General features: G+C 43.7%; 1 protein-coding gene across 2 annotated transcripts in view; it reads right to left on the minus strand.

Moving 5' to 3' along the window:
- Window positions 1-495: 495 nt before the first annotated feature.
- The window catches only part of cenpt (centromere protein T), a 65,836-nt gene continuing 47,975 nt past the window's right edge, over window positions 496-18,356 (minus strand). Inside the window, exons 11-13 of one of the 2 annotated variants that reach the window (XM_048263634.1) lie at window positions 15,529-15,687; window positions 3,765-3,869; window positions 505-984 (exon numbers count right to left, since the gene is read on the minus strand). In XM_048263634.1, coding sequence (XP_048119591.1) covers window positions 855-984; window positions 3,765-3,869; window positions 15,529-15,687 — 394 coding nt within the window. In that variant the 3' untranslated portion in view covers window positions 505-854. Of the gene's footprint in view, window positions 985-3,764; window positions 3,870-15,528; window positions 15,688-18,356 lie in introns of both variants that reach the window. The other variant, XM_048263635.1, reaches the window with a different exon arrangement.

The raw sequence follows: 18,356 nt of genomic DNA on the forward strand, positions 1-18,356 counted from the left end.
AGTGTTTTTCATGATTGTTACACTTTTCCCTGTTTGTTTTGATTGATAACTGAGGTGATTCAAATCAGAGGAAGGTTTAAATTAAGTGTTTGAATTTAACTTTTTTTCCTTCTGGTCCTTATCTGAAAAAGGTAAAAAAAAAAAAAAAAAAAAAAAAAAAAAAAAAAAAAATCAATAAAAATCAATAATTATCAATATAGATTGATATGAAACACTTATATCATGATTTAGTTTTCAGCCATATCGCCCAGCCCTAATTGTAAATGTCATGTTTCACAGATGATAAATTTAAATGATAATTCACAAATCGGTGTTAGCTGTGAAATCATTTAAATATTATAAACATGAAATACACTTACGCATTTAAATTATATCAACATTTAAACAGTTAACTAGATGTATTTGTAAACCATGGGCAGATTCAATTAAGGATTTTAAATATGTGTGCTCAAGAATAGTAGATGTACTCAGTTTTATATATCATTATATTAAAAAAATTTCAAAAAAATCATACCTACTTATTTTTTTCCACTTACACTTTCTGAATTCATGAAGTACACAATTCCAATGCCTTACCATTTACTTTTTTTTTTTTTTTTTAAAGTGTTGCATCAATAAAATTGAGTAGACCCTAGTATAAGGTTTTACAGTGTACATAACATCTCAAGTTACCACCATCTGAGTATAAAGTAATATGTAACATTCAGGATAAAAAAAAAAATTGTTTGATTTTAATGCATTTTCTTCTTTATGTGGTATAAGTCTTTTATTAAGAGCTTTTATAAAAATGTATACATTAAACAAATTTCAACAAAGGGTTAACATTAAACAAACAGAAAAGGGAACTGGAATCTTTAGTATCGTTCTTTTGGGATAACTTTGTTACCACTGGTTGCTATTGGAACAAGAAGTTTCCGATACTCCAGAGGGAGGAACTTCTCAATTAGAACATTCACCTGGGAACAGTCAATCATAAATCCCTGCCTGTGAAGAAAAAAAACATAATGAACACACCCAATCAGTGAAAACACTTCACACAGTATAGCATCACAAACAAGCTTAACCTTTTGGTGCCTATATCAAACATTCAATTTTTAGTGCTGGATGACCAACAAACACACAAACACAAAGCATTTCTCAAGTAGGCCTAGAGGGTAGGTACTACATCCCATATTACATATCCCCAATTTGTGACTGGTCAAAAACGTTTCAGCTGGCTCAAAGCTCACTGGCAAGCCAACTGTGCATCAGATCAAACTTACAAGAGGGGGAAAGCGTACTAGCCAAAAAGCACAATCTGAATATAGGATAAACAACGATCATTCTGCTCCAGATCAAATTTAATGCCTGCCCTTATACAATTCCAGGCATTTTAAGGTCTTAAAATGTCTTCTATTTCATTTCTGATATTTAAGACTTTTTAAGGATCCATGAGGACCCTGCTTACAACCTTTTGGCATTTTCAGTTAGAACAAACATATTGGTCAAGAGAAAGTCAACATTAAATATTAATATTTGCCACGGGTATGAATAATTTTGCTCTAAACTATATGTATATAATAGATTTTGGAACTCATATTACTTGGAGTTTATATTTTTGATTATTAATAGTATTTTATGATCTGCATAATTACTTTTGTAGGTAATTTGAATATTTGGATAGGCGTTTCATAATGCTTTTTGAACCATGCACTTTATTAATGTCATTATGACGTATCAGTGGTAAATCTAATTAGGTGCCTTTCACTTTGAGTGTTGTAGTCTACGCTAATTTTCTCTGTGAGGACTTGTAGATTTCTGTGCCACCGTCCATGTTATTTAGGCCACTAGTGGAAATTACTTGTACATAAGGATATGTGGATGCAATTCATTAGGCTTTGTTTTTCTATGTTGAAATGTTGAAAAACCAAATAAATCAAAGACAACCTATCTCTTCTGTGATCCAAAAAGATTAAGTGTGGGATAAGTGTTTATTTCTGGTGAGCATTACATGAATGACAAGCAGACTTGATGTAGCTAACTGGATAGCAAAAAAAGATCAAGTTATTTCCAGATGAAACATCTGCCAATTATAGCCTAAGCCTAGGTTGTGTAGCCTTTTACTTGTGTCATTTAGTAGGCTAAATCAGTTGATAAGCTTAACAATGCTATTTATTGACATTAATCCTGAGGAAGAACACCAAAATTTACTCGATTGCTGTTCCCGCAGTTTACAGTTCTCAATGTATTTTTTTCTTCTCACGTCCGGATCTTACGGAGCCCCTAAGGGGACATGAGCAAAAAAAATCTAAAGTTTAGTTTCATGTGCTCACGTGAAACTTTCATGTGCTCATCTGAAACCTTCATGTGCTCACGTGAAACTTTCACGTGAGCACATGAAAGTTTTGTGTGCGCACGCAAAACCTTTTCACATGAAACTTTCATGTGCGCACATGAAACTAAACTTTACATTTTCTTTTGCTCAAGTCCCCTTAGGGGCTCCGTAGGATCTCCTAATCAACAATAAAAACACGCTAACTTGATGCAAAGGAAAGGTGAGGGGCCTTGTTTAATTTTTGGGTCCCACACACACACACACACACACACACACACACATCAGAAATGAACTAATTCATTTCTGATTCTAAGTCATCACGAGTAAAATCTCAGGAGATCCCCACTCAGCTTTACAGCTAGTAATCACAACTAGTAGCTACAGGTTACAGCTAGTAACTACTTGTCAGACGCAAACTAACGTGGATGAATTGACCACAAAATATTTCCACATCTGTAATATCAGAGAAGCAGCAAACGTTCGATTGATGGGTCTTAACTGGTTTCTGCTGAGGAGATCATGTTGACTCGCTACACATCAACGTGTGTGTGTGTGTGTGTGTGTGTGTGTGTTCTTGTTAGGGTTTTCCCTCTTGGGATACCTGCCAGACATAACATTGGCTACATCCTCAATTCCACCTTTGAAGTTTGAGATTGCATAGTAATTTTCATCGATATCCGACTTACAACCACCCTAATACTAATACACCAAGAAATAGTTCAAACCTGAAATATGTATTGTGGCTGTAACATGCTTCAGATGTTTAGGAACATGATTTTAGAAATTTTTACAAAGGAGGAACATAATTGGCTTAGACTTCTTAGATTACAAAACCGAAAATCACCTCTATTCAGAACAGGTTATATTTTAAAATAATATTCAGCATTTCCAGTAGCCTGGAAATCTAGACACAACCTAGCGGCAGAAAATGTAATTTGCAGCCAGGGTTGTCTAGCAACTCTCTCAACTTTGGAAAAACCAAACTCTGGTCAATCACATCGTGTATAGAGTCGGTGGGCGGGCTTAACACAGAGTTGCGACGGTTCTGTGTGAATTCCCTGCTACTTGAAATCAAAGATGATGGCTGCTGCTGCTGCTGGCGAACAGCAGTCTTTCAAATCAGCTTTTTGCGCGACTCTTAAAGACTTGGAGTTAAGCTTTACTTTACTTTGAGAAAAGAGAACAAAGTACGCCACTGAAGTCATTCCTAAAAAAGAAAGATTGGTTGTAGTGCCATCCTATTGCATGCAGAGGGAATTTGAAAGACAACCGTTTATCCCACCCCTTGGATTGAGCCCTGCCAATGGTGTGTTCCCAGACCCAACGTCTTGATGTGGGTCTGGCTTGTCAGACTACATTTCCAGACCATATTATTGTTTCCCAGAAAATATTGTTTCGATGGGGGTGGAGGGCATCTGGTGGATGCACCTGGACCATGGCCTACACCGACCTTCTCATCAGGAGCTCCACATCGTCCTTTTCAATAGTTTTCCTCTTAGCATGGCTTGCAAAAGCCTCCAAGTCCTCAGCCACACGTCCAAAATACCTCTGCAGACTTAAAACAAATACAACAATATTTTCTGTGATATTCTGAACATACTTTTCATTTTGTTGTGCTAAAAGTACCCAAAAGTCAAAGGAAACTCATCATGAGAAAAAGCATGTTACACAAATGTAGCTGTTTAAAATAGTCTGTAGTTCAAGGGAGAGGGCATCATTTGAATGGGGGGGAAAAATGGGGGGAAAACAGTGCAATTAAACCCTTCCAAAGTAAGCCTTCAATGCTCCTGAACATTATTGATACAAAATAATGTATGCCTCAGTGCAAGCCTCTTTCTGTTTCACATTTACAGACCAGCCAGACTGAACCAGTATAAGGATTGAGAAGACTAATTAGTTGAATTTAATGAAAACTGTGTTGGATTGATTCTTCAAATTCAAGATTTTTATTTTTTATTTTTTACAAAAACTCACATACAACAATTAAGAAGGGAAAGTGGCTTGAATGCATTAGGGACATTATATGAAACGGGTGTCATTTGATGAGATGCATAAGGCACAAACTAGAGCCAAAGTGTGTTTCTAAAGCCTAAAGCTAATAATGCAAGGGCTCTTGTTAACATGATGTACAAGAACATATTATTCTTAAAGAGTATCACACTATTTTTAACCATTTCTATGTGTAGTACATGACCATTTCTATGTGTCCGGGTTGACTAAAAGATCACCACGTAAATGTTATATTCTTATCAAACTTTTGTTATTTTCAGGATTAAATGTATTTTCCTGATGACATTACACATATTTATTAAGAATAAAATCATGTTGTTTGGTAAATATCTTATGATCTTTTTTGCGTCCCCTGGTTTCACTTACCACCCTGTCATATTAACTTATTTTGTCTGTAAATAGCATAGTTACTTGCAGGGATGCAAACACATGTGGTGATTGCACACCGATTGATCGACTGGTAACCGTAATTGGCATACACATGATCGGTCATGACCGGCGACTGGCCGGTCAGTCTGAGAGATGCTGGTTTTATTCTGGTCAAATGCACTCGGGCGCTGCAGAAACAAAATCTCCCAGCTGAGTTTGCAAAGTCTGAAAAAGCTAGCAAAGACCAACACTCAGGGCTGGATGTACAAAGAAAGTGCTAATACGCTAATACTAAAGCGCTAATCATTTTTCTATCCGCACCTGCTTTTAACAGGCAGAAGTTTTTCACCGTATAGGCTACATATGGAGTACCTCCTCCTCTGTGTTTGCATATGCATCAATGCATATGGAAAACATGTTCCATGGCAGCAAGTTCAAATGAAATCATTCAAATGAATTGTTTTTGTATTTTAGTTGGATATTGGATGTGAGAACAAGAAAATGGTTGTTCCATAATAACACAGTGCATTTAGTAGTGTGTGAATGTCCCACACGGCATTATAGTTTGATACTGCAGCTGAAGTTCGGCTAAAATTGGTATCGGCAGGTCAAACTGAAAAATCGTAAATTTAACATGGTTTAAAACTCATATGTTGCAGAAGTGACATTTCTGACACTGTAAAAGGAAACTAGCCTATTTGGAATATTCTGTAGGCCTGTTGCTCCTTTATGAGAACACTTTAACTGACTAATCAAGCTTTCATTAGACTATTGAATGCTTAAAACGTGAATGCCATCTGTACTTAATTCACCATTAACTAAATTGGTGTGGCTCCTTTAAGTGCATGGAGCGAGTGGCTACTCAATGAGAGAGGAAAAGAGAGAAGAAGCTGCTGCAGAGCCCGTCTGATTGCTGCCAAAGCAAAGTTAGTGAAGGAGACTTTTAACTTTCTTCTTTTGCTACAAATCTTATCATTATTTTCTTTATTAACCAAGCAACTGAAATTAATAGGTCATTTGTTTGATCCAAAATACTCTTTCCTGTAGAATTATAACTAATATAAACATATTTTTGAGCAGGGGTGCTGAATAACAAAATAATGGATGTCCGACGATTTCTCCCCTAGCATGATATTGTAACAATCTTGCAAAGTTGTTTTAGAAAGGTCTTTATTGGTTACGCACCAAAACACACGAACCATAATGCCGGGCCAAACCTGGCCCTTATGCTCCAGCACTAAAACATCATGTGAGGCTGTATCTACAACACACACTAGTTAGACCCGGTTATGAACACTGTAATCAACTATAAACATAAACACGACAGTCAGGACGCACAACATTGGTAACTTGCATGGTTAACATTAACATTCAACATAACACATCAACCGAACAGCATCATGGGAGCACAGTCATCAACAGCTAGGCTCAGATCATTACACAGCCCCCCGAGACTTAGTCCATGTCCCCTTGACTCAAGTCTTACCCTCACGCCAGTCCATGAGCCTGGCTGGGGACTTGACGCTGGCGTTAGGGGCCCGCTGTCGCTGGGCGGTGACTTCGGTGAAGGCTGCGGTGATCGGTGTTAGAGCCATAGCTCCATTGTCACCAAGTTCCACAGAGTCAGTGTCAAAGTCTCCCACGACCCTCAGCTGAGGCCAGGGTCGATCACGGGCCAGTCGATCACGGTGAGAGCCACAACTCTCCGGCGCTTAATCAGTCTCACCACGATAGACCACATCAGACAGCTTCTCTAAGACATCGCGCGGCCCGACCCACTGGCTAGTGTTTCGGGAAATGCCTTTCTTTCTCTCCGGGCAGTACACCCACACTTTATCGCGGGTCTGGAACTCCTGGCGCGACAGCTGCGTATCGTAAGCTTCGCTTTTGGCGTATTCCAGCTTCACTCCAACTTCGTGTACTCCCTTCAGTCTCGGCGTAGCTGCTTGTAGTATTCAAGCCCTGGCTTACCTCAATCTCGCTTCGAGGCGAACCGAACACCAAGTCCACCCGGCGTCGTAGCTCTCGCCCGAACATCAGAGCTGCCGGTGTGCATTTTGTTGACTCTTGCACGCTCACAGCGATATGCCCAGAGCACCAGGGGCAAGTGTAAGTCCCAGTCCTTTTGTCGGGCGGTCGGCCAATATGGCCAGCTGCACTGCTAGCGTCCGGTTAAACCGTTCCACCAGCCCGTCACTTTGTGGATGCAGAGGTGTTGTTCCGTTTTCCGGATGCCCGCGCTGGCAAACCTCAGCAAACACCTCTGCCTCAAAATTCGCCCTTGGTCGCTGTGGAGCTCTTCCGTGCCCGAACCGCAGAACATCTCAGTGACCAGTCTGTCCGCTGTCGTGTGGGCTCTGATCTGGCACCGCATACGCCTCCGGCCACTTAGTGAAATAGTCCATGGCCACAAGTACGTAGCGATTTCCCCGCTCTGTGACTGGCAGTGGGCCCATGACATTGACGGCTACCCGCTCCATGGGAGCCCCGACTGCGTATTGCTGCAGCGGAGCGTGCGAGCGTCTCGTGGGGCCCTTCTTCGCTGTACAGGCGTCACAGCAGTGAACATGCAGTTCAACGTCCAGCCTGCATCCCGGCCAATAGAAGTGGCCTCTCAGCCGACGAAGAGTCTTTGCAATGCCGAAATGAGCCGCCCCCACTGCCCCATGCACATGTTCCAGTACACAGGCTCGTAATCCAGATGGAACCAGCAACTGGAAAATGTCAGATTGTCTATCGGGAGTTCGCCAGTGTCTATACAACAGTCCTTGACATGCTACTATTCCCGGCCACTGTGAATAAATTGCTTTGGTCTCTGGATCGAGTGCTGAAACGTCAGTCCATGGCGGTCGCAGACCGGCTTCGATCCATGACCACACTCGGCCGAGCGTGGCGTCTTCCGATTGCACCTTCCGGATCTCCTCCCTCGACATCACGTCCACCGGCGACTGCGCATCCATGGCCCCAGCTGCCGCTCTGCAGTGCTGCGTTGTGGTGTTGGGCTGCGGTGCGTTGTCTCCAGTCTCTCGATCACTGTAGCTGGTAGCGGAAGGCGGCGAGACAACCTCGGGGTGCTGCTGGCGAGCGTTGACTCTCTCGCTGGCGTGAAGCTGGCGAGCGGTGGCTCTCTTGATGGCGCGGCGCTGGCGAGCGTTGACCCTCTCGTTAGCGCGACGCTGGCTAGCGTTGAAAACAGCGATTCTCTCTCTCTCTCTCTGCCAGCGGTGATGCAGCCTGTAGCCGACGAGCGGGCTCCGGTTGAGCCGCGGCCAGGCTCCTCTCCTCCCTCCGGTGGCAGTGTTGGCACTGGTCTGCTGCACACGGACGCCTGGACAGGGCGTCCGCGTTGCCGTGAAGGCGACCCGCCCGGTGTCGAATCTCCATGTCGTAGTCCTGGAGCGCCTCCAACCAGCAAGCCAGCTGGCCCTCTGGTTCTTTGAAGTTCAGCAGCCAGGTGAGCGACGCGTGGTCCGTTCTCAGCAGGAACTGTTTGCCGTAGAGGTAGGTTCGGAAATGGCGCACTGCCACCACCACAGCCAACAGTTCTCTGCGGGTCACGCAGTAATTCTTCTCCGCTCGGTCCAGTGAACGGCTGAAGTATCGACCACTTGCTTCGCCTGCTTGTGAGAGGATGGCGCCCGGCATACGTCGCTGGCGCCGGTGTCAGGATAAGCGGCAGTCGAGGGTCAGGAAAGCGAGCACTGGGGCCTCACATAGCGCCCTCCGCAGTCGCCGGAATGCCGCGTCGCACTCCCGTGTCCACTCGAAGAGTTGGCCCTTGTGCGTCAATCGATGCAGCGGGCTGGCGACTGTAGCAAAGTCCCGAATGAAGCGCCGGTAATATGACGCCAGGCCCAGGAATCTCCGCAGCTCAGCACCGTCGCGTGGAACAGGCCAACGCCTCACCGTCTCCACCTTAGCTGGGTCGGTGGCCACTCCGGCAGCCCCCACGACATGGCCCAGGAACCCGGTTTGCCTCCGGAACAGGTGGCACTTTTTCGGGTGCAGTTTGAGCCCAGCACCTCGTATGGCGTCGAACACCTTCTCCAGATGTCCTATGGCACCGGTGAAGTCCGTTGCATGACACAGGATGTCGTCCAGCATGTTCGTGGAATGCCCGCCAGGACACGCTCCATCAACCAATGGCCCGTTGCATAGGCCCAACGGAAGTACCCGGAACTGCCACAGCCCTTGCCCGATGGTGAACGCTGTCTTCGGCCGAGCTTCCGGGGCTAGCTCAATCTGCCAGTAGCCACTGCGCAAGTCCAGCGAACTAAACCAGCAGGAGCCGGCAATGCTGTCCAGCGCATCGTCAATGCGGGGGAGCGGGTAGGAGTCTTTCCGGGTTACCTGGTTGAGGCGCCTGTAGTCAACACAGAACCACCACGAGCCGTCCTTCTTCCGGACGAGTACAGCTGGCGCAGCCCAGGGACTACTGCTTGGCTTTATTACTCCTGCTGCGGCCATCTCCTTTATCTTTTCTTCAGCTGCTTGTCGTTTGGCGAACGGCAAGCGATGAGGTTGAAGTCGGATGGGCCGGGCATTTCCAGTGTCGAGATCGTGTTGGACCAGGCTCGTTCGGGTGCAGTCCTCATCTCTTGCGGCAAAGATGTTGGTGTACGCTGCTAGTAGCCTCCGCACCTGGCTACCCTGTGCTTCACTCAGCCCCTCACAGCTACGAGTGCAGAGTTCATTTACGGCTTGCTTTGTCTCTACAGAGGGCCGCGCTCTCTGAGCGGAGAGTGGTGATTGCTCAACCCGCTCACCAGGCTCCTCTCTGGTGGGCATGAGCTGAGCAGTGGCGGACTCAGCAAGCGGACCTGGATGAGGCCTGTTGTTTTCGCGGGCTTGAGTTTCGCGGGCTTGTGTGGGGAGGGGCGGAGTCTTGGATGGCGAGCACTCTTTGCAGAGTTTGCTTTCTCAGGGGCTTGTGTGGGCGAGTTGGTGGGTTCTTCGGGCGCCAGCTCTCCGCGCCGTTCTCTGTCTTCCCCGCCCGTGTGCAACACTCGGCTGCTCGTCCTAAGTGTAGTGTGAACGGAAATGTCCACCACAGCCCCCATTTCTCTGCGTCCAGGCGAGAATGCAATCATCCTGAATGCTAGCCAACCAAAGCTGGCTGCTCGCCCGTCTCACCGTTGATGCACACACACACACCACTTTTTGTCCATACAGTTCCTTTCGCTCTCCGGTAACTGTGGTGATCACGTGTTTTGTCTCTTCCCAGCCTCGGGGTCTGGCTACCAGCGTGCGGGTAAGAGACGGCGCCACCAGCGAGATGGTGGAGCCAGTATCGATCAAACACGACACGAGTCCGTCTGGCGTACAGTCACATAGAGTCCTCTTGTTTGGCCGAGCGGCCCAGCCGTATGCAGTCCATAGCCAGGGGAGGTAGTGAAACTTGAAGGTGGCATCCCTCCCGCCATGCCACCTCCCTCTAGTTTGACTGGGGGGCACGCTTAAGGGGTGCTGGGGCGGGACAGTACCCGCATAATGTGCCCGGCTCGCCACACGGTAGCATCCGTCTCCGCTGGCGGCCTCTTCCCATTGGCGTGGCGGCGTTGTGGTGGCTGTGCTGTGGTCTGTCGCGTCGCGTCGTCTCCCCGTCTTCCTCCATCGATGTCTGGCGTGCGCCCAATGCCACCGACTCCGTTGTGTGGAAGATGTTTTCCACCTGTTCGGCCTCCGCCAGCGCCCGGCCAGCGAGCTGGCGCTCAGGGCGAAGGTGTTCTCTCAGCCGCTCGGGTGGATGCCTCGCACAAGCGCTTCCAGTGCCATCTCTTCATGTAGACTCTGGCTGTATGCGTTGGGTAGCCCGCCCGGTATATACAGCTGCAGGTCAGCGAACTTGCCCAGTCTCTGCGCCCTTGTGGCGCGTCTGGAAGGGAGTTGTTCGCGAGCATCGCTGGTGAAGATCCTCTGGCGAATCGTCGTTGCAGAAGCGGCCACCGATTGCAGTCCAGGTTGCTTGCTCTGCGGAGGCAGGTCTTCTAATACTTGTGGCGCTTCCCCCTCCAGAGCCAATGCCACCTGTACGCCCGTTCTCTCCGCCGACCAGCCATTCAGCTCGGCTGCCAGCCGGACCTGTACCAGGTATGTCGCCAGCGGCCTCTCACCATTGTAGCGGGGCAATTTGGCGTTGGAGCGCCCTTCTGCCGCCGTCGCCGATTTCCATCGCTCCCGTGTGGAGCGGGTTCCAGTGGCGGAATGCTGCCATTAGCCCGGTTCGTCTCCTCCTGTGGCCGGGGGCAGGTTTCTTCGTTACGGTCACGCTGCAAGCTGGCTCCGTCTGCTGGGCCCAGCAGGTGGCCACGGGCGAGCGCACTGTCGAAGAGCCGTCTTCTCATCATCGCCGGGGTATCGGTCGCAGCTTTCTCCTCCCGTCCAGTAGGGGTCGGCATCCCACTTCTGACACCAATGTAACAATCTTGCAAAGTTGTTTTAGAAAGGTCTTTATTGGTTATGCACCAAAACACACGAACCATAATGCCGGGCCAGACCTGGCCCTTATGCTCCAGCACTAAACATCTATGTGAGGCTGTATCTACAACACACACTAGTTAGACCCGGTTATGAACACTAATCAACTATAAACATGACAGTCAGGACGCACAACATTGGTAATTTGCATGGTTAACATTAACATTCAACATAACACATCAACCGAACAGCATCATGGGAGCAGTCATCAACAGCTAGGCTCAGATCATTACAATATGATTCGAATTTAGACAGCTAAATACGCCATTTCAGCGCCGTGTATGAGTAGACCTAAGAGCGAGAACAGCCACATTCCACTACAACTATGGGCAGCACTTGCCACTCCGACTCATCAATAAAAACTGCGCGCACACACACACACACACACACACACAACAGACCCATAGAAGCGCACTTGACTTTACATCATTAAACTATTTCAGTATATTGCTTTTCTGATTGTCAAAGCCACACCAGAGATGTTTGGCTTGAAAATATAATTAGGCTGCAATAACCTACAATGGCAAACAATTTCTGAGTAGCCCATCTTATTACCAGTTGAGGAGTACGGTCACAAATATGTGATCAGATGCAGCTGGGCCCCTGGGAGTACAATCACAAATATGAACAACATGACGCAACAATTACCCTCAGAGACTTTTCTGCTATTAAACGATTTTAAGAACACTGAAACTATAGAACGTTCGTGTAGAATTCTAGAAGGAGCCAGGAAAATAATTCACTCTCTGGGGAACGGCATTGTCTTAAAGAATTCACTCCTCAACAGGTTAACCACCAATTACAGCGGTTTCTATCTGAGCGACTCCAATAGTGAAATGATTTCAGTGTCATATTTCGGTGGCACTAGCTAGCTAAGCTGTCGTGGAACTCGAGATGACATGTCTACTGATAGGCAACAGGTCTCACCAACACGAAATTCATGGATTTGGGCTAGATCAGCCACATTGCCTGACACTAACAGAAACTGAGCCGTAGGCCCTCATTGAGATTCGTGGGCTTGCCAAAGACTAATTGCAAAAGATGCATCCTACCTCATCTGTTGTCGTTTGGTATTGAGAATTGGGCTTTTCACAATCCAGCGATATATCCATCAAAGTGCAAACTAGTTGGTGATGGTATATGTAACTGGCAGTATGCATGCTACCGCGGAGTTCTAACAGGGCAGTGCATGGCCTAATAAGCAGGCAAGATATAACCCACGATCGCCATGGTTTAGATTTATCAATTAGGTGTTTGTGGTAATAATGACAGCAACAATAAAACCATCTTGATCTTCATCATTTTTGACAGATCAGCAGCCTGCTCTGGATGGTCATATGCATAGTTAGCCTATCTAGTTTACATTTTAAAACACTGAATCTACTGTCTTTACTGCCGGGAGAGAAAAAAAAATCCTGTATTCTTTTCTGTAGCCTAGGCCTAATATTCTTTTCTCGAAGTCAACTAGCCTGGTTGCAACGTCTCTCCTCAGCGAGTCACGTCACTTTCACTTCTATAGCTAGACTATAACGTTTAATCTATGGTAGGGATGTCCCGATCTGATATTTTGATTGGATCGGCCACCGATATTCGATAGCAAAAAATGTGGAATCGGCCTGCACGGGAAAATCCCGATCCGGACAACCGATCCAGTTTGTTTTCAAACTCCGGTCCGTGTTTTCCAGCGCACTGATGTAGGTAATCCATTCCAGTTTTTTTTTTCAGCTTTTCCCCCCAAATCCGGTCTGCGTTTTTCAGCACACCTAGCGACCTGTCCAGCATCCCACTTGTCTGTGCATGTCCCACTAAGAATTTAAAGTTATCGAGCAAATATTTCATGTCACAGTTGAATTAATATAGCCTAATGTTAACCGCGCCCTTGTCTGACATGGAACCGTTCCTTCAAATTTCTGATTGGATACTGAGCAGCAGAGTCAGCTCCAGTGACTGGTTCATTGATCTAAGCGCTAAACCCAGAACTTCTGACTGCCATTTATTATGGTTATGGAATTTAGAAGACAGTTTCGTCCGAAGCGACTTACAAAATAAATCAATACAATAGTTACAAATTAACAGTAAACCGTTTTAAAAAGTTGATAAGACTACATTAAGGACAATAGCAATAATAACAATAATGTCAATGCAATATGAACATTGCAATATTAACATAAACAAATAAAATAAACATACAAACCATAACTTATAAGAACCACTTCAGTGTAATTAATTAATTTACCCCCATGTTACTCACAAGCCGCTGTGGGTTCGGAGTGTTTATACTGGATGTATATAATTGAGAGACATGCAGTAATTTTTAATTATGAAAATAAAAAAAAAATAAAAAACTATTTGGTAAAGCTTAATGCACCAATTTCAGTGTACCGTAGCTGCTGGTTGCACTCCTGAAGTCGTAAAACAGGAAGTTCAGAAACATGTGTCAATGGGGATCTTTCTAGCTGAAAATCCCCTTCCTCAATGGAAAAGTCTCGTCTGTTACTACATTCGGCTCATTCTAATGTCACTCAGCAACTGTAGGATGACCTCAGAAAACATGTGCAGTAGTCTCTTATTTTTTTTCCGGAGCTGTAGTATCAAATGGTTACAATTACTTACTACATTATCTATGGGCATTAAGTCACAGTACCAGATGGAGGGTGGGGGATATGGACAAAAATATAATATCTCAATATTTTTTGTGATTTTGACGATAACAATAATTAGTCGATATCCAAAATACAAAAAATTGTAAAAGTCTAAGTCTTACTTTACAGTTCATTATTTATGAATAGCATCAATATAATAATAACCAATAACTTAACCTGTGATTTTTTAACCAGATCAACCAATGCATTGTCAGTTTATGACACATTTCCAATTCTGCCCCCACTTGTGTGTGGCAATGACATGGTCTAGCCAGCTACATAAGAGAAGATGAATAGGTCTAACAGTTTCCCAAGAGAAAGTCTGAAGCTGACGTTCCTTTCAAAAACCTTTACTTAGGATTCACTGTAAAACTAAGCAGACCAACAGAGTACATCTCAGTTATTTCCTTTGATGTTTTGTTTAAGAGCAATCTTGTAGGCTAGCATTCCAAGTTGCAGAATAGAAACTAATGTGTTAGCTTATGGCTAATGTATATGAGAAATCATCCCATAGAGATGCTAACGGTTAGCATAATCGATAAATGTAGATATTTAGAGCGAACTTCAGTCCATTTACAAAAGGGTTACATGAGAAGAGTCCTTTGTTTACAACTGACTATTAAAATACTCAAAGGCTAGCCTAATGTTTACATATAATACAGTGTAGGAAAAATGTGACTAACTCATCTATGCTACTTGAACAGAAGTACGCGCACAAAATAAACATTATAGGCGTGCGTGTGACAACGTGGACCCACTAGCGATCATGTGACACTTGCTCTGCTGCAGCCAGGGGCTTCTCTCGCATACACCTCATGGATTTAGTGAATGTATGGGGTTTCAATACGTGATGAGTGTTTTTTCCCCATAAGTAATTTAAATACTCGATAATGTCAATTTGCACATCGTTAAAGCAACAATCACGATATTATCGCAGATGATATATATCGCCCACCCCTAATGTGAACAAAAACTATAATTAAAAATATAGCTGAAAGCAGCAATGAGGGGGCCAAGCAGGCAGATCAGCAGGCCAGATTTGCCATATAACTCAAGGCCGTTGCATCAGACATATAGCATTAAGCTGTCACAGCAAGTTCAATGCCAAACAACCCAAGATTGGCTGAGTTACAAGTTCAAGTTTCACATCAAAACATAGCTGATTTTGTGGGGCTGAACCAGGGCTGAGTGTCGGCGCCCCCTCCCCCAGCCAGCCCACCGCCGCAACCGCCCCTGCCCATCCCACCCCGCCCCACCCACCCTTGCACGCACGCATTAGAATGAACTCGATAGAACTTGCTGTAATCAGTTTCACATCAAAAATAAAAGATCGACTGAGATATGATCACACTTGCTGTGATTTAAACATAGAGGTCAAAGATTGACGTCATAGGGTGTGTTGAACTCGGCTTGACCCAAGGATTCCAATGATACCTCATTTTGACATTCGGATCAACGAGTCAAAAGTTACGTCCATGAACCCACGTCCAAATTTGGCCTGTTGGTGGCGCTAGAGCGCTTGAGGTGCCGCCATGAAACTTGGTGAAATTAATTATTTGACTGTCCCGAATCAGTGTGCAAAATTGTATAACTTTTTACCAGACGGTTCTATGGGCTGCCATTGACTTCAATGACAGAAGCGTAATAATAATAGGGAAGAAAACATAGAAACACAATGGGTGCCTTCGCAGCTTCGCCCCCAATAAAATGACTCACATGTCATTGACAACAGGATAGACATCACTGGAGACCTTGGTCTTTGCAAAGTGTCTGAACATGGTCAGAACATAGGTTTTAGGAAGGATGGCTCTTCTGAGGATTCGATCAACAGCAGGTCTTCTTTTTTGGTGAGGTTGGGATTTACCAGCAACTGGTCTGACAAGCAAAAACATTATTTATGTAAAGTTAAGTCATGAACGTCAACAAGTGGTCATTAAAGCAACAAAATGGGACAGGCCAATTTAGCAACTAGTCCAGTCATTTTAAGCCAAAATCCCGATAGGGGAAAGTTTCGAAAGTTTCGAAAAAGACCCAAATATACCCTATTCATGCGCCTATACAGTATTTTTCTCACGCAAATAGGGGAAAAAAATTAACCTTCACATATCACCATGAAAATTACTGAGTTGATTACTTACATCAAGACAAACAAAAAAAAAAAAAAAATGTATTTATCGTTTTTGAAATTGTTTGTTAACATGGGCAAACAGGGCATAATGTAATTATGTATAGTTAATTTGTATACATACTACAACGGAGCTAATAGTCCAGGCAAAGGTCTGACTCAAAACTAATTGCAACAGAATTTATTTTCACATTTTAATATTTCAATTGGTGATCTTTACACCATAGTAAAAGACCATGAAAATCCAGTTGGTTGAAATATGTTAAAATGAGGGTTGTTTTATGCATTATTATTCAGCAAATACTGACAAAACTGTAATTAGAATGTTGTAGAATACACATTCTAAAGAATATCTGACCCCATCCAACTTAAAGGTGCGATTTATAGGATTGTTACCGAACGTTCTGTAGGCCAAAATCAAAACACTGGTGAACGTTTTCAAGACTACCAGACGCGAGCCTCTTCTGGGTTGCCAGATGTAATGAAGACTTAGCTAGTTGACCTGCAGCTGCTTTAACGTTTCTCCAACCATGTCCCAGCTACACATTACGGAAACAGTGAAAACAAAAAATACCTCTCTAACCAACGTAACATATTTAGCTGAAGTTAGCGATGCAGATGAAGTTTAGCCTAGGCTGTTGTGGAGAAATATGGCCAGCTCTGCGTCAGACTTGATATTCTTCGTTTGACCAAGACGTCACCATCTCAGGAAGCTCCTCCGATGTCCACTTAATTTGTTTCTTGTTTTAATTTTGGAAATTAAAATTTGCCTGCCTCTCGTGGGCGTTCATGACTACTGACAGCTGTTGACAGTTGGCCTTTGCTAATTTGGCAACCCAAATAGGACGACGCGCTAGCCCATTATTAATACGCTATTCTAGAACTAATCGTTCAAAACATAAACGAAAATTCCAAGAAATTCGCCCAGAACTCATTTTTTTTCATGGGTTTTACGGGTTAGAGTAATGTTGTCAAATAAGCCATTACTTCAATTCATCGTGTTTCCTTACTCTCTGACAACATATGGTGATCATTTTTGGAATGGTTACAGTTTATTTTCCATTATTTCCTACATACTGGACCTTTAACATGGAATTTTAGAATCTTGCATTGTTTTTTTTTTTTCAAAGAGTGAATTCCTTTGGCTTATTTCATACTGGTTTGTTGCAAAATTGGTGTCTATTTTTACATTGTGGCCCTTTGAATCAATGGAAATGGTTGTTGAATCTTTAAATAGAGCCAAGTGGGTTTTTGCATGTAAGTGTTCCACAATGTGTAATCTGTACAAACACATAGTTAGGCATTATTCAGCCTAGGAAAGTGGTTTTGGTGTTTACGTAATCTGATTTAGAGGTCACTGAAACATACAGTATATCACACTAAAGTATCAGTCCATTTTGCAAGTCTTATAGTAATTGACCTCTTGCCCAGGGGTTGACTGATATACTGTCTGTCCAATCAGAGGGGCCTGTGTGATGCACCTTTACTTTGCACAATTTTTGTCTAAAACAATAATCGGACAGCACAGTATGTTTATGTTAGTGAATGCAGGAAAATTGTGAAGGCAAAGTTGAAGATGGACATGATAATGTCCTAATTCGACAGAAGGGTGCAGATGGGATAACTGCAGTTAGCCTCCAAGTGTGACTATTGTTGTGACATCTGGCAAAAATGCTATACTAATAAATATAGTTTAAGATTAATAATTAACAATGCATGCCTATGCATGGATCATGGTTTTACCAAATTCATAGAACAGTCAAAACTATACATATTCTAAAAGTATATGCACTGTACATGAAATATAGCATCAATCAATTTATGTCCCACCTTCCTCCATACCATGCATAACACATACTCCTCTATTCTGTATAGGCGAATCAAGTGAACAGCTGATACATTTTGGCCTGCACTATTAATGGAAACTAATTAAACACCCTAAACTATATATTTTCTGAAAGCATATACCCTCCGGAGGAGATATAACATCATTTAAGACATTTCCCCATCTTCCTCTATGCCATGCACAATACATTGCCCTCTATTCTGTAAAGGCAAATCTAGTGTAAAGTGGATACATTTTGGCCTATACTGTCCAGGGAAAACAAATTAAACACCATAAAGTACATATTTTCTATAAGCATATACCTTCTAGATGAGATATAATACCAGTTAAGACATGTATTATCTTCCTCCATGCCTTGGACAATTTGTTTGTGAAATGTTGCAATTAGTTTTGAGTCACTATACATTAGCTATACTATGTATAGTGACTCAAAACTAATTACATTATGCCCTGTTTGCCCATGTTAACAAACAATTTCAAAAAACTTATAATACATTTTTTGTTTGTCTTGATGTAAGTAATCAACTCAGTAATTTTCATGGTGATATGTGAAGGTTAATTTTTTCCCCCCCT

The sequence above is a fragment of the Alosa alosa genome, chromosome 14, assembly GCF_017589495.1.
Source record: "Alosa alosa isolate M-15738 ecotype Scorff River chromosome 14, AALO_Geno_1.1, whole genome shotgun sequence".
Lineage (NCBI taxonomy): Eukaryota > Metazoa > Chordata > Actinopteri > Clupeiformes > Clupeidae > Alosa > Alosa alosa.